Source organism: Mirounga leonina, unplaced genomic scaffold (genome assembly GCF_011800145.1).
Source record: "Mirounga leonina isolate KUSES-001 unplaced genomic scaffold, KU_Mleo_1.0 Mir_85, whole genome shotgun sequence".
NCBI classification, from domain to species: Eukaryota; Metazoa; Chordata; class Mammalia; order Carnivora; family Phocidae; genus Mirounga; species Mirounga leonina.
This window is the reverse complement of record NW_023270829.1, coordinates 345,579-365,236: the sequence shown is the minus strand read 5'-3', so window position 1 is coordinate 365,236 and position 19,658 is coordinate 345,579. Positions and strand designations below refer to the sequence as shown.

At 34.7% G+C, this 19,658-nt stretch overlaps 1 protein-coding gene across 3 annotated transcripts in view; it reads left to right on the top strand.

Annotated features, from left to right (window-relative positions):
* Positions 1–19,658, top strand: part of LOC118002902 (rho GTPase-activating protein 5) — a 79,602-nt gene that overhangs the window by 36,962 nt on the left and 22,982 nt on the right. For 2 of the 3 annotated variants that reach the window (XM_034993511.1, XM_034993510.1), the window contains exon 3: positions 7,588–7,735. In XM_034993511.1, the coding sequence (XP_034849402.1) occupies positions 7,588–7,735 (148 nt within the window). The remainder of the gene's footprint in view (positions 1–7,587; positions 7,736–19,658) is intronic. The other variant, XM_034993512.1, reaches the window with a different exon arrangement.

Genomic DNA, 19,658 nt, shown 5'->3' with positions numbered 1-19,658 from the left:
AACTGGGTAGATTTACTGAGATATTGAAAACTAAGGGTGAAAGGTTTCAGACCAGAGAAAATCAAGACATCTATTTTGTGCTTTTTATCCAGGTGTATGAATCTGGTACTTAGAAAAAGAGGTATCAGGATTTAAAGGATTTAAAACTAGGGATTAGATAAATTCACCTAAGGGTGTAGAGTACAGTGAGAGAAGAATGGAGGGCTCAGGATTGAGTTTGGGTAAACCAGGAAGGGTTGTTGGCAGGTGAAACTGAAAAAGGAATCCTTTGAGCAAAGAGTAATGAAATGGGAGCCAAGAGAGCAAGTGGTTAAGGAAAGTTAGTAGTCAGGAAACAATGTTTCTGAGAGCTCAAGAAGGGTGAAGAGAAATGTTTCTTTTTAATTTGATAGTGTAGAAGTATCTGATCTTGACAAGCAGTTAAATAGAATGGAAGAGAAAGCCCAGATGGAAGTAGGTTGAAGAGTAAATGGGATGTGAAAAGTAGATAGTAGATATAGATGGCACGTCCAAGAAGTTTTGCTGTGAAAGGGAGCAAGACACCTGAAACTAACGTATAACATTCTATGTTGATTAACTGTCATTAAAAACTTAAAAAGCAAGAATTGGGGTAATAGCTAGAGGTCAACGTGGGATCAGAGGAGGGTTTTCATGTTTGTTTTTAAAGATGACAAGTATTAGAGAGTATTGATATGTTCAGAAGAATGGCCCAGGGGAGGGAAAAATTAATGTTATAGGAGAAAAGGGATAGCGAATAGGGGTAACTCTATAGTTCAAAGCATTTTGCCTTGAAGGTAACTCCAATTTAACATTGCTCTTAAAAAAATAATAAAAGTCATTACTTTTCCTATCCTTTTATTTTCAACTCTTAGGAGTCCCTTTGCTTAAATGGCATGTGTTTAGTTGGGTTTAGGGTTTTTTTGTTTTTGTTTTTTAAGATTTATTTGTCAGAGATAGAGATACAGAGCACAAGCAGAGAGAGCAGCAGGCAGAGAAACAGACTCCCCACTGAGCAGGGAGCCCGATGTGGGACTCAATCCCAGGACCCTGGGGTTATGCCTTGAGCCAAAGGCAGACACTTAACCAACGGAGCCACCCAGGTGTCCACTAGGTTTTTTGTTTGTTTTTAAAGATTTTATTTATTTATTTGAGAGGGAGAAGGAGAGAGCAAGCAAGAGCACAAGCAGGTGGAGCAGGAGAAGCATGTCAGCAGGGATCCCAACTTGGGGCTGGGTCCCAGGACCCTGAGATCATGACCTGAGCCAAAGGCAGATGCTCAACCAGTTGAACCACCCAGGCCCCCCTAGTTGGGTTTAGTTTTGTACCAAGTCTGAGAATCTTCTTTAGTTGATCTTACTCCGTTTATATTTATTTTTGTAAGTTTCAGTTTGCTTTAGTCTTGTTTTATTCCACTTCAGTCGGGGGAAAAAAATGTAAGAAAGAAAAATGAAGAAACAGTTTGTGTGCTGCTTATATTTATCATTAAATATATTTTGAACCTCTGTTTCAGTTTATCATTCTTACCTCTCCCAGTAGTCTTGTCATGATACTCGGTCATGCATTAGCATAATTACATGATCTCTTATTTTTTTCCCCTTCTCTTTTAGGGTATATTGAGGCCTTTGGTTTTGGCCTATTATCAAATTAGTTTTACATTTTGTAGCTTGAGCCACGAAATTATAGATGCTATTTTATTATATAGCCATACCGTGGTAATTTAGAATTAATTCTATGTGTAACTATAAAAAAATGTTCATTCTTTCTTCCATAGCACAAATTCTCCACATATAAGCTCTTTATTATCAATGATGTTTCATCATGTGTTTTTTTTTTTCCAGAAGGAGTTTGTGCATTTAGTATTACATATTTGAGAACTTTAAAAAAATCTATAGTTGCTTGTTATGCACATCCAAATTGACATACTAGCTAAGTAAAGAATTCTTGACAATTCTTTCCTATGAATATCCCTATAGATGAATCTTCTGACTTCCCAGTTTTCCTGAGAACTTTAAAGCTAGCCTGATACTTTCCCTCTACTGTTTGTTCTTGATTTCTTCTGCTTGGATGATTCTAAGATTCTTTGAAGCTTACTGAGTTGAATATGATAGGTCTGTAACTTGATGGTTCATTCCTGTTTGTTATCTTTTTTAGTACATGATGAGATCATTTAATCTACATATTGGCGTTCGTCATTTCAAGAGACCTCAAATACTTTTGTTCTTTGCTCTTTTTTATAGGCAGTATTCCAGATCTTTGGCGTATGTTGATGAACAAAGCAGATAAAAATCCCTGCCCTTGTGTGGAGCTTAAATTGTAGTAGGAGACACCAAGTAATAATAACAAAAATAATAATACATAAGTAAAGAATGTAGTCTTGTAGGTAGAAACAGCAGTAAAAGGTATTGGGAATACTGGACAGGAGCTAGAAGACAGGGATTAAGATTACAGTTGTTAATAGGGTAGTCACTATAGGTCTCATTGAAATGGTAAAGCGAACAGCCAATATAATAAAGCCCTAAGTCAGGAGCATGCCTGACTGTTAAAACAGCAAGTAAGCCATGTGGCTGGAGGAAAGGAGTAAATGATGAAGAAAGTAGAGGGAAATGAAGTCGGAATACAAAGAGGCAGAGTTCTAGGCATGCTGATTATATATGGCTTTGTAGGCTGCTATGTAGGGAGCCTCTGTCATTCTGGCTGCTTTATTGAGAATGGTTTGAGGGGATAGTGGTAGAACAAGGGGGGGAATGGATTGAGCAGTTGATGTAATAATGTAGATGTATGAAATGATAGCTTTAAATAGCTAGATTCTATATCTAATACATTTGTTTGATAATTGGAAGTAGGGTATGACAGAAAAAGAGGGATCAAGGATAACTCCAAGATTTTTAGCCTGAGCTACTGAAATGAAAGGATGGAATTGTCAGCATGCGAGATGGATAAGGCTGCAGTTGGGGAACATTTTAAGGAAATCATCAGTAGTTTAGTTTTGCACATGTTAAAGATACATTTCTTAGACATTCAAGTGAAGATGTCCAGTAGAATGTTTCAAATGAGTCTAGAGTTCAGGAAAAGAGCTGAGCTGTAAGTGTTGGGTTATCAGCAGATGGATGACAAGATGAAGAGTGTGGGTAGGTGTTGAGAAAAAAAGATGGTCAGGGACTGAGGCCTGGGGTTTTCACAGCATTACAAGGATGGCTAAGAGGGACCAGCAGAGGAGACTAGTAAGGGGAGAGTGAGTGAGGTAATAGAGGTGGTGTTCTCAAAGTCTAGTGAAGAAAGAGTGCTGAAAGGTCAAGTAAGATGAAAGTTGGGAACTATTGCAAAACAATCATTGGTGACCTTAATAAGAACAGATTTAGTGGAGTGATGAGGGTGATAGACTAATTTAAGTACATAAAAGAGGGAATTGGAAATATCTAATATATATATGACTTTCGCAGAGTTTGCAGAAGGGAGTAGCATTATGGGGCAAATAGCTAAGGAGAGGAGGATTGAGACTTCTTTTTAAAATGGAAGCAAAAGAGTATTTTTTGGAACGTGTCATAGGGAATGATACATACAGTAAAGGGGAACTTTGATGCTCTTTTTCACTTTATTCTGATCTTTACAGTTATATGGAATCTTACTGAAGAGATTTTGATTTCTTTAATGAATTTTTTTCCTCCAGTTTCTTTACATTTTGCTTCCTGTTGTCTCATTTCTTTGAGAGAATACCAAATTTTCTTGTTTCCTGGATTGGCTCTTTGAAAGCCTCCTTAACTACTCTTTTTCTTCAGTTTGTTCAATACGAAAGAAGCAGTTGAGGTATGTTTTTTCAGTGTTATTGATTACAGTATTTTATTTGAGGATGTTGCTTAGATGCCCTCCCTTGTATTGCTGATACTACTGGATTGGGAGGGCAGTTTTTAGAAAGCTATTTACATACCGTTTCCTGATCCTGTTTTCTTATACTAATGGTAGTTTTTAATGTCTGCTGAACACTTAATTGATAACACTGTATACATTATTTGTGAACAGGATGCTTATTTTACTGTGGATATTCATTTGCAGCTGACATGACATGAGATTTGCCTGAGTAGCCAGAAAAATAAGACTGGGCATTTGCATTTAAGCAGAAATAAAGATAGTGTTACTGAAGTATGAATCAAAAGTTGGGTTATCATAAATCAGATGTTTTCCTGCTGGCATAATTTTTTAATTGGGGGCTGCCATTTCTGACAATGCTTCTTCAAAAGTTATGGAAGTAATTACCAAGTAACCATACTCCTCATCCTTTCTTGCGTTTCAGAGAACCTTGATGGCATTTTATAGCAGTTGTAATCATCTAATCTTAGTTTAACCTAAAAAATTCATTTTGAATTGGTATAAATATGTATAGCTATAGATCAGCAACTCCTAACTAAGGGATGTATATCAGAATTATGTAGAGTTTTTCAAAATCCACATATTTTAAAAGAACTCCCTGAATTCTGATGATTAAGAACTATCACTATTAGAAAAAGAGATTGTATACATTTTTATTCATCATAAAAGCTAATATAGGAATCTCTAATCCCAAACTTACTCTGCGTAGAATATTCTTTTATAGGGGCGCGTGGGTGGCTCAGTTAAGCGTCTGCCTTTGGCTCAAGTCATGATCTTGGGGTCCTGGGATAGAGCCCCACATCGGGCTCCCTGTCCTCAGGAAGCCTGCTTCTCCCTCTCCACTCCCCTTGATTGTGTTCCCTCTCTCGCTGTCTCTCTCTGTCAAATACATAAAATCTTTTAAAAAAAAAAAGAATATTCTTTCATATCAGTGCCAGTTAGTAGAAAAATTAATAAAAATTTATAAAATCACAAAACTTTTTTTTTTCCCCTCCTAATATATATGACTTGAGCTGTCAGAGCAGTTCTTTGTTAGTAAATTATCCCTTTAGAGTTTGCCAGAAATTCCATACTACAAGGCACTTAGCCTTTCATTACCTTAGATTACTAGCCCTGAATCTTGGTATAACCACAGAATTAAATAATTTGCCCTTGTAATTTTATAGACCTTGGGAGATGTTCCCTGAGCATAAGCCAGAGAATCTACCTTATTTTATTTCCTTGTCTTCACCCTCCCAATTTTAGTCAAGTATTCAGTGCTTACTAAAGTTTACACTTCTTTTTTTCCTCTTTCCTATGATCCCAAGGATAAGGGTGGAATGTTTTCAGAGTCATCTGAGAGTTTAGATTGATTCCTAAAAGGCAGTATTAAAAAAAAGGATTTCTTAAGAGTTAAAAGAAGATAGTAGGAAGGGAAAAATGAAGGGGTGGGAATCGGAGGGGGAGACGAACCATGAGAGACTATGGACTCTGAGAAACAAACAGGGTTCTAGGGGGGAGGGGGTTGCCTGGTGATGGGTATTAAAGAGGGCACGTATTGAATGGAGCACTGGGTGTTATGCGCAAACAATGAATCATGGAACACTACATCAAAAACTAATGATGTATGGTGATTAACATAATAAAATAAAATTTAAAAAAAAAAGTTGACTGGAACATTTAGGACCAGCTAGCTTACTTTTCTTGTAACTATGTTCTTTAGGTGGCAAAGATCTATTAAGATCTTTTTATCATTTCATTCCTGTTGCTTCTGTCATAGGCCAGGCATTGCTTTTTTCATTAGTCTATCTAAGTGTAATCTTTTTCATTGCTGTATTATCTCTTTAATGAAATAACATCCATCTTTGCCTCAGTTTTCAGTTTTCTAATCAAATTTTGCAGCTGGTAGTTTGCAGGCTAGAAAGCACCTTAATGTTCCTGAGAAAGAGGACTCAGCCACTATCCTACCTAAGTGTCTTCATTTCCACTTCCTTGCATATTCCGGTTTGGTGGTGGTGGTGGTGGTGGTGGTGGTGGTGGTGGTGGTTGTGGAAGGATTATTTAAGGAGTAAGGATCCACACTACTTGACTTGGTGGGTTTAGGTCTTGAGCCAGATCAAACATTCTAGTGCTTTGTTGGCAACATTCCAGAGACCTAGTTATATTATATGTGATCTGTACATATCAGGGTTGTATATAATCCATATCATTGAGAGCATTAAGAAATTGGATTTCATGAGCTCTGGAAGTTTGCTGGGTGGAGCAGCCTGAAATTGAAATGAAGAAAGGACTTGGTTAATTATTCAAGATAGCTGGAGACTTGGAAGAATACATTGGGGGATCTATGGGGGATCTATCCAAAGGAGAGACTCCTCCAGAAAGAATGGGAAATTAAGATGGGTATTACTTTAGGCATAGAAAGCTCTCCTGCCCTCCCTCTCTTATTCCCCCCCTTTTCTGAAAAGAAATGGTATGCTTTTATCCTATTTACAAATTAATAATGGTACTTATGACAAATTTGAATAGCTTTGTGATTTATCAGAGAAAATAAATTTGTAGATAAACTGAAAAGGGAACAATAAAAATGCTCTAACATCTTTGAATTTCTGAAAATTTACTCATCTTCCTATATTGTAGAGATTCTCAACTAGGAATGTATAATAGAATTATCTTTGGAAATGCTTAAAATATCCTACTCCAGAAAAATTGACTCAATCTCCTCAGCAGTTGAATTCTAGACAGTACCTCCTTAGGTTTTTGAGATGTTCACTCCCTGGTTAAGAACCCATTTTCTCCCAGTGCTAGATTGAAGTTAAACTCTGAAAATTAGTATTTCATTTTGTTTTTACTATTGTGAAACTGTTTTATCTGTTACATAAGAAACCTATCATAACATTTAAGGAATAGAGTCAGTAGATAGGAAGAAACTGGGAAAATAAGGGACAAATTATGCTACTATTTAATCATAGTTATGATTTTAAATAGATAATTTGAAAGTTTTCAATTTTTTTAAGTCTAGTACTATTTTTATTACCCATTTTACACATGAATTTTTAAATTCCATAACAATATTTATAAATGTATGAAAGGCTTCTTGTTTGAGATGTTACTCTTTATTCAGCAGCACTATCTTGATGTGTTTTATATGGTTTGAGTTGTATTTTTAAAGAGTGTGCAGATAGCCTCATTATTTTGAAAACCAGCCTGTGTCATGTTTACTTTGTCCAATGTAAACTATTATCTGAGGGCTGGACTAGTAAAATTTGAGGAATAAAGGTAGAATATTATCATGTTTCATAGTATAATCAATAATTAAAGCTATATTATGTTCTTATAAATATAGCTATGCACAAAAACCTCACTTGGACCTGCCCCAAAGACCAAATAGAATTAGTAGACTACACATAAACTGAATTGAGCATTGCTTACTCCCAGCTTTTCCTTTGAGTTGGCATTGAAAAATGATCTTTTCTAATTTCCCTACCTATCTAGTTTCCTATTATTTTCCAAAAGGAACATTTTAGTCAGTTTTTTTCTCTGTTCACAGTTTGTTTCTTTCCATTGCTCAAGTTGTTGTTTCTAGCAGAATTTAATGGGATTCCCATATTGGTGGTCGTTTAGGTTGGATGTGGCTTTTAAATACTTCTTTTGATGCAAAATATGTGTATTTACATTGCTGAGTACTAATGTTATTCTGAAGAAAATTAATTTTAATAGTTTTAACTTGAATATGTTTTCTTATAGCAGAAAAAGAAAACTAAGAACTTCAATCCACCAACACGTAGAAATTGGGAAAGTAATTACTTTGGGATGCCCCTCCAGGATCTGGTTACAGCTGAGAAGCCCATACCACTATTTGTTGAAAAATGTGTGGAATTTATTGAAGATACAGGTAGGATAGAAGTATTATTGCAAGAGATTTAATTTAAAAGTTCACTTTTGCTATACCAACAGTTTGTCAAATGCTCATGATTCATAAAAGCTAAGTTTTGAAAGAGGTGTATAGTTCTCCTTAGGATTGATTGTCTTGAGTATTAACTCTAGACATAACTATCAGATACTTGATAAGCTTTGTTGTTAACCATTAATGCTTTTGTTGGACTTCTTTTTGATAAATGGATATGTTGAATGCTAAAATGTTACTTCCCTTATTCCGGAATTTAGAATAACTTGATTATTAAATTATGCTACTATTTAATCATAGTTATGATTTTAAATAGATAATTTGAAAGTTTTCAATTTTTTTTAAGTCTAGTACTATTTTTATTACCCATTTTACACATGAATTTTTAAATTCCATAACAATATTTATAAATGTATGAAAGGCTTCTTATTTGAGATGTTACTGTTTATTCAGCAGCACTATCTTGATGTGTTTTATATGGTTTGAGTTGTATTTTTAAAGAGTGTGCAGATAGCCTCATTATTTTGAAAACCAGCCTGTGTCATGTTTACTTTGTCCAATGTAACTATTATCTGAGGGCTGGACTAGTAAAAATTGAGGAATAAAGGTAGAATATTATCATGTTTATGTGCATTTAAAAACATGAGTTAATCATGAAACCTCAGTAATTAAATGGACTACAAAATGTAATAGTTTGAAAACATGAACTAATTCCATCTTAACTTTATTTGTTCTTAATGATCTTCTTTGGTAAATAAGCATTGTTTAAAAGACAAAACTAGGATATCTGTCCTGTCTAAAATGTCAAGCTCATTTTTACTTGGATGTACAGTTCTATACCTGTTGGGTTGTCTTTTTGGTGAGAAGTGCTGACTTTTAAGTTTTAATAAAGGAGTAGAATATGGGACAATAACTATTATCCACTAGTATTATAGTTGAAATAGCCTATATCTTCCCTGTTCCGTTAATAAGTGTTAATTTATAGAGCCTACATTTGGATATACTCTTTTTTTAAAGATTTTATTTATTTGCCAGAGAGAGCCACAGTGAGAGAGGGAACGCAAGCAGGGGTAGTGGGTGAGGGAGAAGCAGGCTTCCCGCCGAGCAGGGAGCCTGATGTGGGGCTCGATGCCAGGACCCTGGGATCATGACCTGAGCTGAAGGCAGACCCTTAACGACTGAGCCACCCAGGCGCCCCTGGATATACTCTTAATCATTTGTTTTTTTCCTTCAGCAAAGTGTATTTTAGCCAAATTTCTTGTCTATATTTCTATCCGTCTTTAGCATAGTAGAAGTGCAAAGGTCCTTAAAATATTAGCTTTCTGCTTTGAGCTTAAAGAACTCTCATTTGCTTTAGTAAATAATTTGGCTTTATGGATATGACTGAGGAATTAGGAAGTATTTTTCTTTAGTAATTAGAAAATAATAAAGTAATGTGTTTTGTACATTTATTTTTATAATTAAAATTCCCATTTCTTGAATATTTTCGAGTTGAGTGATTTGGTATGAGGAAAATGAATGAATTCCAAGTGTAAGATAAAATGAAATTCTACCCCAATTCTTAGCATAATTTGAATTAATTCAGTTAACTGACAGGTAATTTATATATTTAAGTGCTTTGTTAGAAGTGTACTGAGGTACCATAAGACCATAAGAACATATACAAGATAAAGCCCAGCTCTTGTGTGGTGGTAGTGGTAGTGTATTTGATTTACTGATTAATGCTGATGCGTTTTAGCAGAAAATTCTCAGTTGCTTGAGTTCAGTATTGAATTCTCAATATGCACTTGTAGCACAACCATCTTTTGAAGGTTTTACTTATAATGTAAATATATATCAGATACTTATATTTAAAAGTCGTACTTTGTTGTTTGGAGATCCATAGACATAGTGGTGTAAATGAGCAGTCCTTTTACTGTTAATAATCAATCAACAGGCCTTGTTTAAAGGACTAAACTTTGGGCGCCTGGGTGGCTCAGTTGGTTAAGCGACTGCCTTCGGCTCAGGTCATGATCCTGGAGTCCCGGGATCGAGTCCCATATCGGGCTCCTTGCTCGGCAGGGGGTCTGCTTCTCCCTCTGACCCTCCCCCCTCTCATGTGCTCTCTCTATCTCATTCTCTCTCTCAAATAAATAAATAAAATCTTTAAAAAAAAAAAAATAAAGGACTAAACTTTTTAAACAACCTTGAAGAAGCCATTATGGTAGTTTTAAAATTCAACTTCACTGATGATTTACATACAGTGAAATTCACCCGATTTTAATTGTGCAGTGAGTTTTGATAACTCTAGTCATTTAAACACCACCACAGTCAAGATAAAGAACATTTTCATCCCCCAAAAAGCATGCAGTGTTTCATCATGAAGTATAATAATGATAGCTAGCTGTTGGGGGTTTTTGTAGATGCTGTTTATGAGGTTGAGAAATTCCCTTCTATTTTTGTTTCCTTGTATCCAAAATGGATGTCAATTTTGTCATGTGATTTTTCTTCATCTGTTGAGGTGATCATATGGTTCTTTTTAAAGTCTGTTTATATGGTAAATTATATTAATTGATCTTCAAATGTTAAAACTAAACTGCATCCCTGGGATAAATACCACTTGGGCATAACATTTTGTCTTATATTTTGCTGGATTCAGTTTATTGAAATGTTAAGGATTTCTGCTTCCTGAGGGATATTGGTCTATAGTTTTCTTTCCTTGCAGTGTCTCTTTCTGGTTTTGGTATCAGAGTAAAACTGGCATCACAGACTTGAGTCTGTTTTCTAAAAAGTTTGTACAGAATTGGTAATATTTATTAAATTTTAGTACAATTCATCAGTGAAACTGTTTGGACCTGGAATTTTATTTATGAGGAGGTTTTTAACTGTGGATTAAAATTTTTAAGTAGATACAGGGCTTTACAGATTTTTCATTTCTTGAGTAAGCATTGGTTTTTTGTGTGTCTTTCAAGGAGTTTATCCATTTCATCCAAGGTGGCATAAGCTTGTTTATAAAATTCCTTATCAGTGTTTTAATGCCTATAGCATCTGTAGTGATGTCTTCTCTTTTGATTATGTATCACTAATTTGTGTCTTTTTTCCCCCTCATGAGATATTTATCAGTATTACTGATCTTTTCAAAGAACCAACTTTTGGTTTTATTGATTTTTGTTTCCTGTATTTTGTCTGTTTTTTAATTCAGTGAATTCTTTTAATTCTCTTTTTTTCTGCTTCATTTGGCTTTATAGTGTCTTAAAGTAGAAGCCTAGGTTAATGATTTTGACCAATCTTTACTATAACATTTAATGTTAACTATTTTCCTCTAAGCATTATTCTAGCTGTATACCACAGATTTTGATATGTTTACATTTGCATTCAGTTTGGAATACTTTGTAATTTCCCTTTTGATTTCTTCTTAATTTAACTCATTGGTTATTTTAGAAGTATTTTATTTCCTTATTTTTTTAAGATTTTTATTTATTTGACAGAGAGAGAGAGAGAGAGACAGCGAGAGAGGGAGCACAAGCAAGGGGAGAGGGAGAAGCTGGCTTCCTACAGAGCAGGGAGCCCAATGTGGGGGCTCGATCCCAGGACCCTGGGATCATGACCTGAGCCAAAGGCAGACACTTAACGACTGAGCCACCCAGGCGCCCCTTTTATTTTATTTTTTTTAAGATTTTATTTATTATTTATTAGAGAGCACAAGCAGGGGGAGCAGTAGGCAGAGGGAGAGGAAGAAGCAGGCTCCCCACCAAGCAAGGAGCCTGATGTGGGGCTCAGTGACCTGAGCTGAAGGCAGACGCTTCACTGACTGAGCCACCTAGGCTTCCCAGAAGTATTTTATTTCTAAATAATTTCCAGATATCTTTGTTACTCATTTCTAGTTTAATTCTATTGCAGTTGGAAAACAAGCAGTTTGATTTTACTGTAAGTTTATTTAGATTGTTTTATATCCCAGAATATACTCTGTTTTGAAGAATGTTCCGTGGGACCTTGAATGTTTTATTAAGCTGTTGGGGTGAAGGGTTTTTTTAAATGGGAGTTAGATCACGTGACGTTCTTTAAGAAGTCTCAGATCCTTCCTGATTTTTTTTGTTGACTTTTTTTTAAATTACTTATAGAATACTTTTGAAATCTGCCATCATGATTATATGTCTTTCTCCTTTTTAATTCTGTTAGGTTTTGCTTCATGTGTTTTGAAATTCTTTTAGTTGCATATACATTTAGGATTATGTCTGCTTTATGAACTGAGCTATAATTATAAAGCATTCTCTTTATGCTTTATAGTATTCCTTCTTAAGTCTACTTTGTGTAATATTAACATAGCCAGTGGTATTTTCCTTGAGTAATGTTTGTGTGGTATATCTTTTCCATCCTTGTAGCCTATTTGTATCTTTATATTTAGTTTAGCTTCTTGTAAGCAGCATATCATTGGGGTTGATAATTCATTTCTGTTCATGGAGTGTTTATTAGATCATTGGATTTTTTTATTCATTTATTTGACAGAGCACAAGTAGGCAGAGTGGCAGGCAGAGGGAGAGGGAGAAGCAGGCTCTCCACTAAGCAGGGAGCCGGATGCGGGGCTTGATCCCAGGACCCTGGGATCATGACCTGAGCTGAAGGCAGACGTTTAACTGACGAAGCCACCCAGGCACCCCTTAGATCGTTGGTTTTTAATTATCAATATGATAGGTTTTAAATCTCCCATCTTGTTTTTGTTTTTGTCCATGTGATTATTATTCCTTTTTTCTTCTTTTCCTGCCATCTTTTGGATTAATTGAATATTTTAAAAATTATGTTTTACCCCAAATTTGGGTTATCAGTTCTATCTGTCTTAAGTCTTTTTAGTGATATGCTAGTATTTGAAATACATATCTTTAATCACAGCTCATTGTCAAATATTACACCACTATAATGTAGAATTTAGAACCTAGTAAGAGTATATTTAACCTTCCATCCCTTGTTCTATTGTTGTACATTTTAATTCTGCAATTTTTAAAAAATTTCAGTATAGTTAACATACAGTGTTATATTAGTTTCAGGTGTACAGTATAGTGATTCAGCCATTCCATACATCACCCAGTGCTCTTCAGGACAAGTGCTGCACTACTTAATCCCCATCACTTATTTTACCCATTTCCCCACCTACCTCCCCTCTGGTAACCATCAATTTGTTTTCTATAGTGAAGAGTCTGTTTCTTGGTTTGTCTCTCCCTTTTTTTTTTTTTCCCTTTGCTCATTTGTTTCTTAAATTCCACATATAAGTGAAATCATATGCTATTTGTCTTTCTCTGACTTATTTTGCCTAACATTTAATTCTGTCTATGTGTTGCGTATGGCAAAATTTCATTCCTTTTTATGGCTGAATAATATTACATTTTACATCTGTATCACTACTTTATGAATTCATCTGTCAGTGGACAGTTGGGCTGCTTCCATAATTTGGCTATTATAAATAATGCTGCAATAAGTGTTGGGGTCATGTACCCCTTTGAATTTGTGTTTTTGTATTTTTTGGGTACCCAGTAGTGCAGTTGAGGATTATAGGGTAGTAGTTCTTTTTTTTAACTTTTTGAGGAGCCTCCATGCTGTTACAGGGTGGCTGTACCAGTTGTCATTCCCACCAACAGTGCACATGGGTTCCTTTTCCTCCACATCCTCATGAACACTTTTTGTTTCTTGTGTTTTTGATTTTAGCCATTCTAACAGATATGAGGTAATACTTCATTATAGTTGTGATTTGCATTTCCCTGATGATTAGTGATGATGAGCATCTATTCGTGTGCCTGTTGGCCATCTGTATGTCTTCTTTAGGGAAATGTCTGTTTATGTCTTCTGCCCATTTTTTAACTGGATTATTTGTTTTTTGGGGTGTTGAGTTGTATCAGTTCTTTATATATTTTAAATACTAACCCTTTATCAGATATGTCATTTGCAAATATTTTCTCCTATTCTGTAGGTTGCCTTTCAGAACAATTTTGCTGCTGTTTCCTTTACTGTGCAGAAACTTTATTTTGATGAAGTCCCACTAGTTTATTTTTGCTTTTATTTCCCCTGCCTGAGGAGACATATCTAGAAAAAAGTTGCTACAGCTGATGTCAAAGACATTATTATTACCTGTGCTCTCCTAGAATTTTTATGGTTTCATGTTTCATATTTAGATCTTTAATCCATTTCAAGTTTATTTTTGAATGTGGTATAAGAAAGTGGTCCGGTTCCATTCTTTTGCATGTAGCTGATAAGTTTTCCCAGCACCATTTGAAGAGACTGTTTTTCCCATTTGATATTCCTTCCTGTTTTGTTGAAGATTAATTGACCGTATGATTGTGGGTTTATTTCTGGGTGTTTTATTCTGTTCCATTGACTTATAATTCTACAGTATGTTTTAAACATCATAATACATGTTTATAATTTTTGCTTTAAACAGATAATTATCACTTTTGAGAGATATTTTCTTTCAAAAGAAAGATTTATAAATCGTTTTATATAATGGCTTTAGTAAAATATAATTCACATATTCTGCAATTCACCAATTTAAAATGTACAATCCAGTGGTGTTTTAGTATCTTCACAGAGTTGTGCAGCCATCAGTGCAACCTATTTTTAGAGCGTTTTCATTAACCTCAAAGGGACCCCCCATACTCATTAAGCCGTCACTCCCTATTACCCACACCCACCCACCCTTAACTTTCTGTCTCTATTGAGTTAACTGTACTGGTATTCTGTGACTGGCTTCTTTAATGTAACATTTTCAGAGCTCATCCATATTATAGCATCTATCAGTACTTCAGGTTTATTGCTGAATAATTTTCCATTGGTGAACATTTGGCTTGTTTATACTTTTTGACTATTGTGACTATTGCTTCTGTGAATATTCTTGTATAAGTTTTTGTGTGGACATGTTTTTCACTTGAGTATGTACCTAGATATGGATTTGATAGATCATATGGTAGACTATGTTTAAATTCTTTAGAAACTACCAGACTATTGTCCAAAGTAACTACCATTTTACATTCCCACCAGCAATATATAGGAGTTCCAGTTTCTCCATATCTTTGCTAATATTTTCCTTTTTTTTTTTTTATTATAACTACCCTAGTGGATGTGGAATGATACCTCATATGGCTTTGATTTCATTTCCTTGAAGACAAATGATGTTATGCAAATTTTCCTCAAGCAGACTCCCCACTGAAGATAGACCCCCTCGTAGGGCTCGATCCCAGGACCGTGAGATCATGATCTGAGCTGAAGTCAGACACGTAACTGACTTAGCTACCCAGGGGCCCCTGCCCATTTTTAAATAGTTATTTATCTTACTGTTAAGTTTAAAGGCTCTTTATATATTCTGAATACAAGTTGCATTTAAGTATGATTTGCAAAAATTTTTTCCTAAAAAACATTCCTTGATGTTTTGTGCTTTTGAAGCACAAAAGTTGGAAATTTTGATGATGCCCAGTTTTTAAAGATTTTTTTCACTGTGTTCATAGGATCATGTCTAAGAAGGTTTTGCCCAATCCAAGGTCACACAGATTTATTCCTGTATATTCTTCTAAGAATTTTATGGTGCTAGTGCTCTTACATTTAGGTCTGTGATCCATTTGAGTTTTTTTGTCTATGGTGCAAGAAAAGGTTACAGCTTGCTTCTTTTGCATGCAGCTCTCCATTGTCTAAGCACGATATATTTATCCTCTGTATGTGATGTGTTCTCCTTTCTCCCTCAACTCCCAGATGCTTTTAAAGTTACTTTGTTTTTTAGCAGTTTTATTTAAAATGTTCCTTAGTGTGTGCTTTAAAAAAAAAAAAAAAAAAAAAAAACACTTGTGCTTGAGGTTTCTGGAGCTTCTTGCATCTTTTTGGTTTATAATTTTCAAATTTGTAAAATTTGGGGCCATTATTTCTTGAAATATCTTATTCCCCCTCTTATTTCACCGTACTTCTGCTTGTAGGCTCCCAACTACATGTGTGTTAGACATCTTGAATTTGTCCCACAGCTCACTAAGGCTGTGTGTTTTGTTAAGCCTTTTTTTTGTTCTGTGTATCATTTAGATTACACTGTATATCTGTTCACTGATTTTTTTTCTATACCGTCAAATCCAGAAGTTCCATTTAAGTCTCTTTTATTTGTGTGTCGTTTTTCTACGCATAATTTGGTATTTTCCTTTACATCTGTGAATATACTTAAAAAAATTGTAATAGCTGTTCTAAAGTCCTTTTTTACTATTCTGCCATATTTCATTTCTGGATCTGTTTCTGTTGATCTCCTAATTATGAGTAACTTTTCTGCTTTTTTGGTGGTTTTGATTTGATGTCAGACATTTTCAATTTTACAGTATTAGGTGGTGAGTTTTCTGGTGTTCTTTTAAAGAGTGTTCAGTTTGTTTTGTCATGTATTAATTATTTGTGAATCACTTTGATACTTTCTAGGCTTGTGTGTAAGTTTCTTTTGGTGGATCCAGAGTAGCTTTTATTTTATTGTTTATATAGAGCTAAAATAACATAAGGACTTGACCCAAAGCCCTGTATATTAAAAGGTCTTTGAGAATAGAATTTGAACTATTCTCTGCCCTGGACTGAGGAAGTTTCCTCTCATACATGTGGAGTATTCAACCAAAGATTTCAGGGACGTTTCTGCACATCTCTGAGGCTCTTTTCTCTGTGTAACGCTCCCTCTTTTTTGGTATTCTACCCCACAGATTTTGACCTTCTCATCCTTTCTGAACTCCAATCTCCTGCCTTCTCAACTCTGGTAGACCTTTGTGCTCTCTTGGGATTCCACCTCTCTGCACTACTGTCTAAAAACTGTTTCCAGGCACTGTAATTCAGACAATTTAACTTAATTTGCTGCTTTTCCCCCATAGATCACTGTTGTTCAATGTCTGAAAACTTTTTTATATAATTACTCCAGTTTTTAGGTTTTTACTATAGGAGAGCAGTTTCCATAGCATAGCAGTTAAGTCCTTCATGGTGGAATCAGATGTCCGTATAGCAATTTGTATAATAGTACTGTATAATAGTTGTGCTAAGGTAAAGTTGGGAAATGACCCTTGAAGTATAAGTTTAAGGTAGGCAAAAAGGCAATGTGGAGGAGAGACATTGTAAAGAAAGGGAATGATAGGCTTCTCTCAGGAATTAGTATGATAAACCTGATAGATAATGAGGTTGAAAGAGGACTCAAAAATGCTCCTCATATTGCTGGTAGGGTAAATGTAGGTATACCATTAATGAAAACAGAAATTGAAGTATGAAAAGCAGAAATGGCATTTTGATAATGGATTCATATTATGTACATGTTAAATCTTTAGGTGCCTGTGGGTTATCCATAAAAAGCCCCAAGACTCCATTGAATGTATGGCTATGGATCTTTGGAAATGGCTTAATCTTAAGATTTTGGTAATTGTCATTATATAGATATCAGTGTAAGCTATGTGTTGATGAAATTTGGGTGAATATACAGAGTGAGAAGAAAAGTTCAGTGCAAATAGGCTATACAAAAGAGTAGGCTCAAAAACACCAGAGAGGAGAAAAATTTTAATAAGGAAGCATCATTATCAGCACTGAATATGAAGAAGTCAGGTGACTTAGAATGATACTTTTAAAAACATTTTTGTTGAGATAAAATTCACATGACATAAAATTTAGCCATGTAAAAATGTACAGTTCAGTGACATGTAGTGCATGTACAGTGTTGTGCAACCACCACCTTATCTAGTTCCAAAGATTTTTATCACCCTAAAGGAAACTATACCCATTAAGTAGTTAGTCCTTTCCCTTTTCCTCCCTTGGCCCAAGACTCTGGCAACCACCAAGCTGCTTTTTGTCTCTGTGTATTTACTTACCCTGAATACTTCATATATATGGAATCATACAATATGTAACCTTTTGTCTGGTATCTGTTACTTTGCATAGTATTTATCTTTGTTGTAGCATGTGTAATTGTATGGATTTACCACATTTTGTTTATTCATTGATAAGTTGGCGGACGTTTAGTTTGTTTCCACCCTTTGGCAATTGTAAACACTGCTGCTGTGAACATTCATATACAAACATTTGTTTTGAGTACCTGTTTTCAGTTCTTTGGGGTAGATACCCAGGAGTTGAATGTTGAGTCGCGTGGTAATTCTGTTTATCTTTTTTTGCGGAGCTGTCAAATTATTTTCTACAGTGGATTCACCATTTTATATTTCCACCAGCAGTGTACAAGAGTTCAAATTTGTCCACATCATTGGCAAATTGGAAGAGCAAAATAAGATTATCAGCAGCAGGAGGTGCACCGCCAACAAATCAGGAAATTGAAAAACTATAAAATGTAGGAAAAAATACTGCAAAATTGCAAAGACTCTAACCCAGGAATGCCTAGATAGATTCTGAAGATAGCACACCTTCAAAACCAGAGAAACCAGGAATTATAAATTAGTCTCTTAAAGAATTTCTTTAGTTTTAGTAATGTTGTGTCTAGCAGAAATTCCTTGAAGTTTTCTGGTATATTAATAATAATACTTTTTATCGTTTCTGGCTCTGAAATATATTTTTATCTTTTAGCAGGAACATTATCTTCTTTAAGTAGCTAGTCATTCGGTCTTAAGTAATGCTTTTTTGTTATTGTTGTCGTCATTTGTTTTTACATCATTGCCTTAGATGATAATCTTCATGAGAGTAGGGACCCCTAGGTCCTAAAATCCATGGCTGTGGCACATATGAGTAAGTCCTTACTTAATGAATGTTTAAACAGTTTTTTCCTAATAACTGATTATTTGTCCTTGTGACATTAGTTATACATGAATAATATTTCAGTCTTTATTTTCCAAACTACAGTTAGCATTTATTGTTTTTCATACAAACACAAAGACTGCATGATGATTGCAAAAGATGAGAAAACGGAGACATATGTGCTCCAGTGAGACTTATAATAATAATTTAAATGTATAGCAACTGAATAATTTGCATTATGCTTAGCCCCACTAAGTTATATTATCATAAAAACACAGGTTTTGCATTTTAATAATAATGGATGAAGGTGATACACAATGTGTAAGATGATCTCTGGTTTTTCTTTGGAAAGAGACTATTCTTAAGTGAAAGCTATTTCAGATGCTTCCTTTTTAAGTTAAATTGAAACACGAAACTGTCATTTTTGTGGTTGACAACCAGATGATGTATACATAGATCTCTTGTTTAATGATGAAATTCCTGCAGGAAAATAAATGTGCAAGTCTGAAGAGACCCTAGCCCTTAATCTTTTTATTCCTCAGGTGAAATAATATACTTTGCTAATATAATAATCAGCTTTTATGGAATATTTACTATTTGTACAATAATTTTTAGTATGATATAAAATAACTTTGTATATTCATGTAATTTTCACACCTGAATGAGTTGTATGTACAGTTACTGTATCTGTTTTACAGAAGTAGAAACAGGCTCAGAGAAATTAAGTAACAGATCTGAGGTCACACAATTGGATTCTAGCTCCACTTACCATTACTGCTTACAGATGACGTTTGATGAGAGTTGTTTTATTGTTGTTGAGGAAAGGAATTGTCTCTTTCATTATAGCAAGAAGAAAGGCACAGATAAGTCCATAAGAGGTAGAATGAAAAATGAGTTGTGATTTTATTATGATCAAGAGTTAAGGTTTTCTTTTTGTATATATTTTTACCATATATAATATACCTTTAAACATACATAGCTTTTTCAAAAGGGGATAATTAAAAATAGTTTTATAATAGTTTTAGTATATGAGCAACATCATTCCATGCAATAAGATAGTTGTCTTTGGAATTACCTTTTATGACTTACCATATTCTAACATCATTATAGTTGTGGTTTATTCAGTTATCCTGTATTTCTGAACATAAGTCTCCAAACATTCAATGCCAGCAGTTATCCTTTTATATGTACATTTTTATATGCTTGTATTTTTATTTTTTCAGAA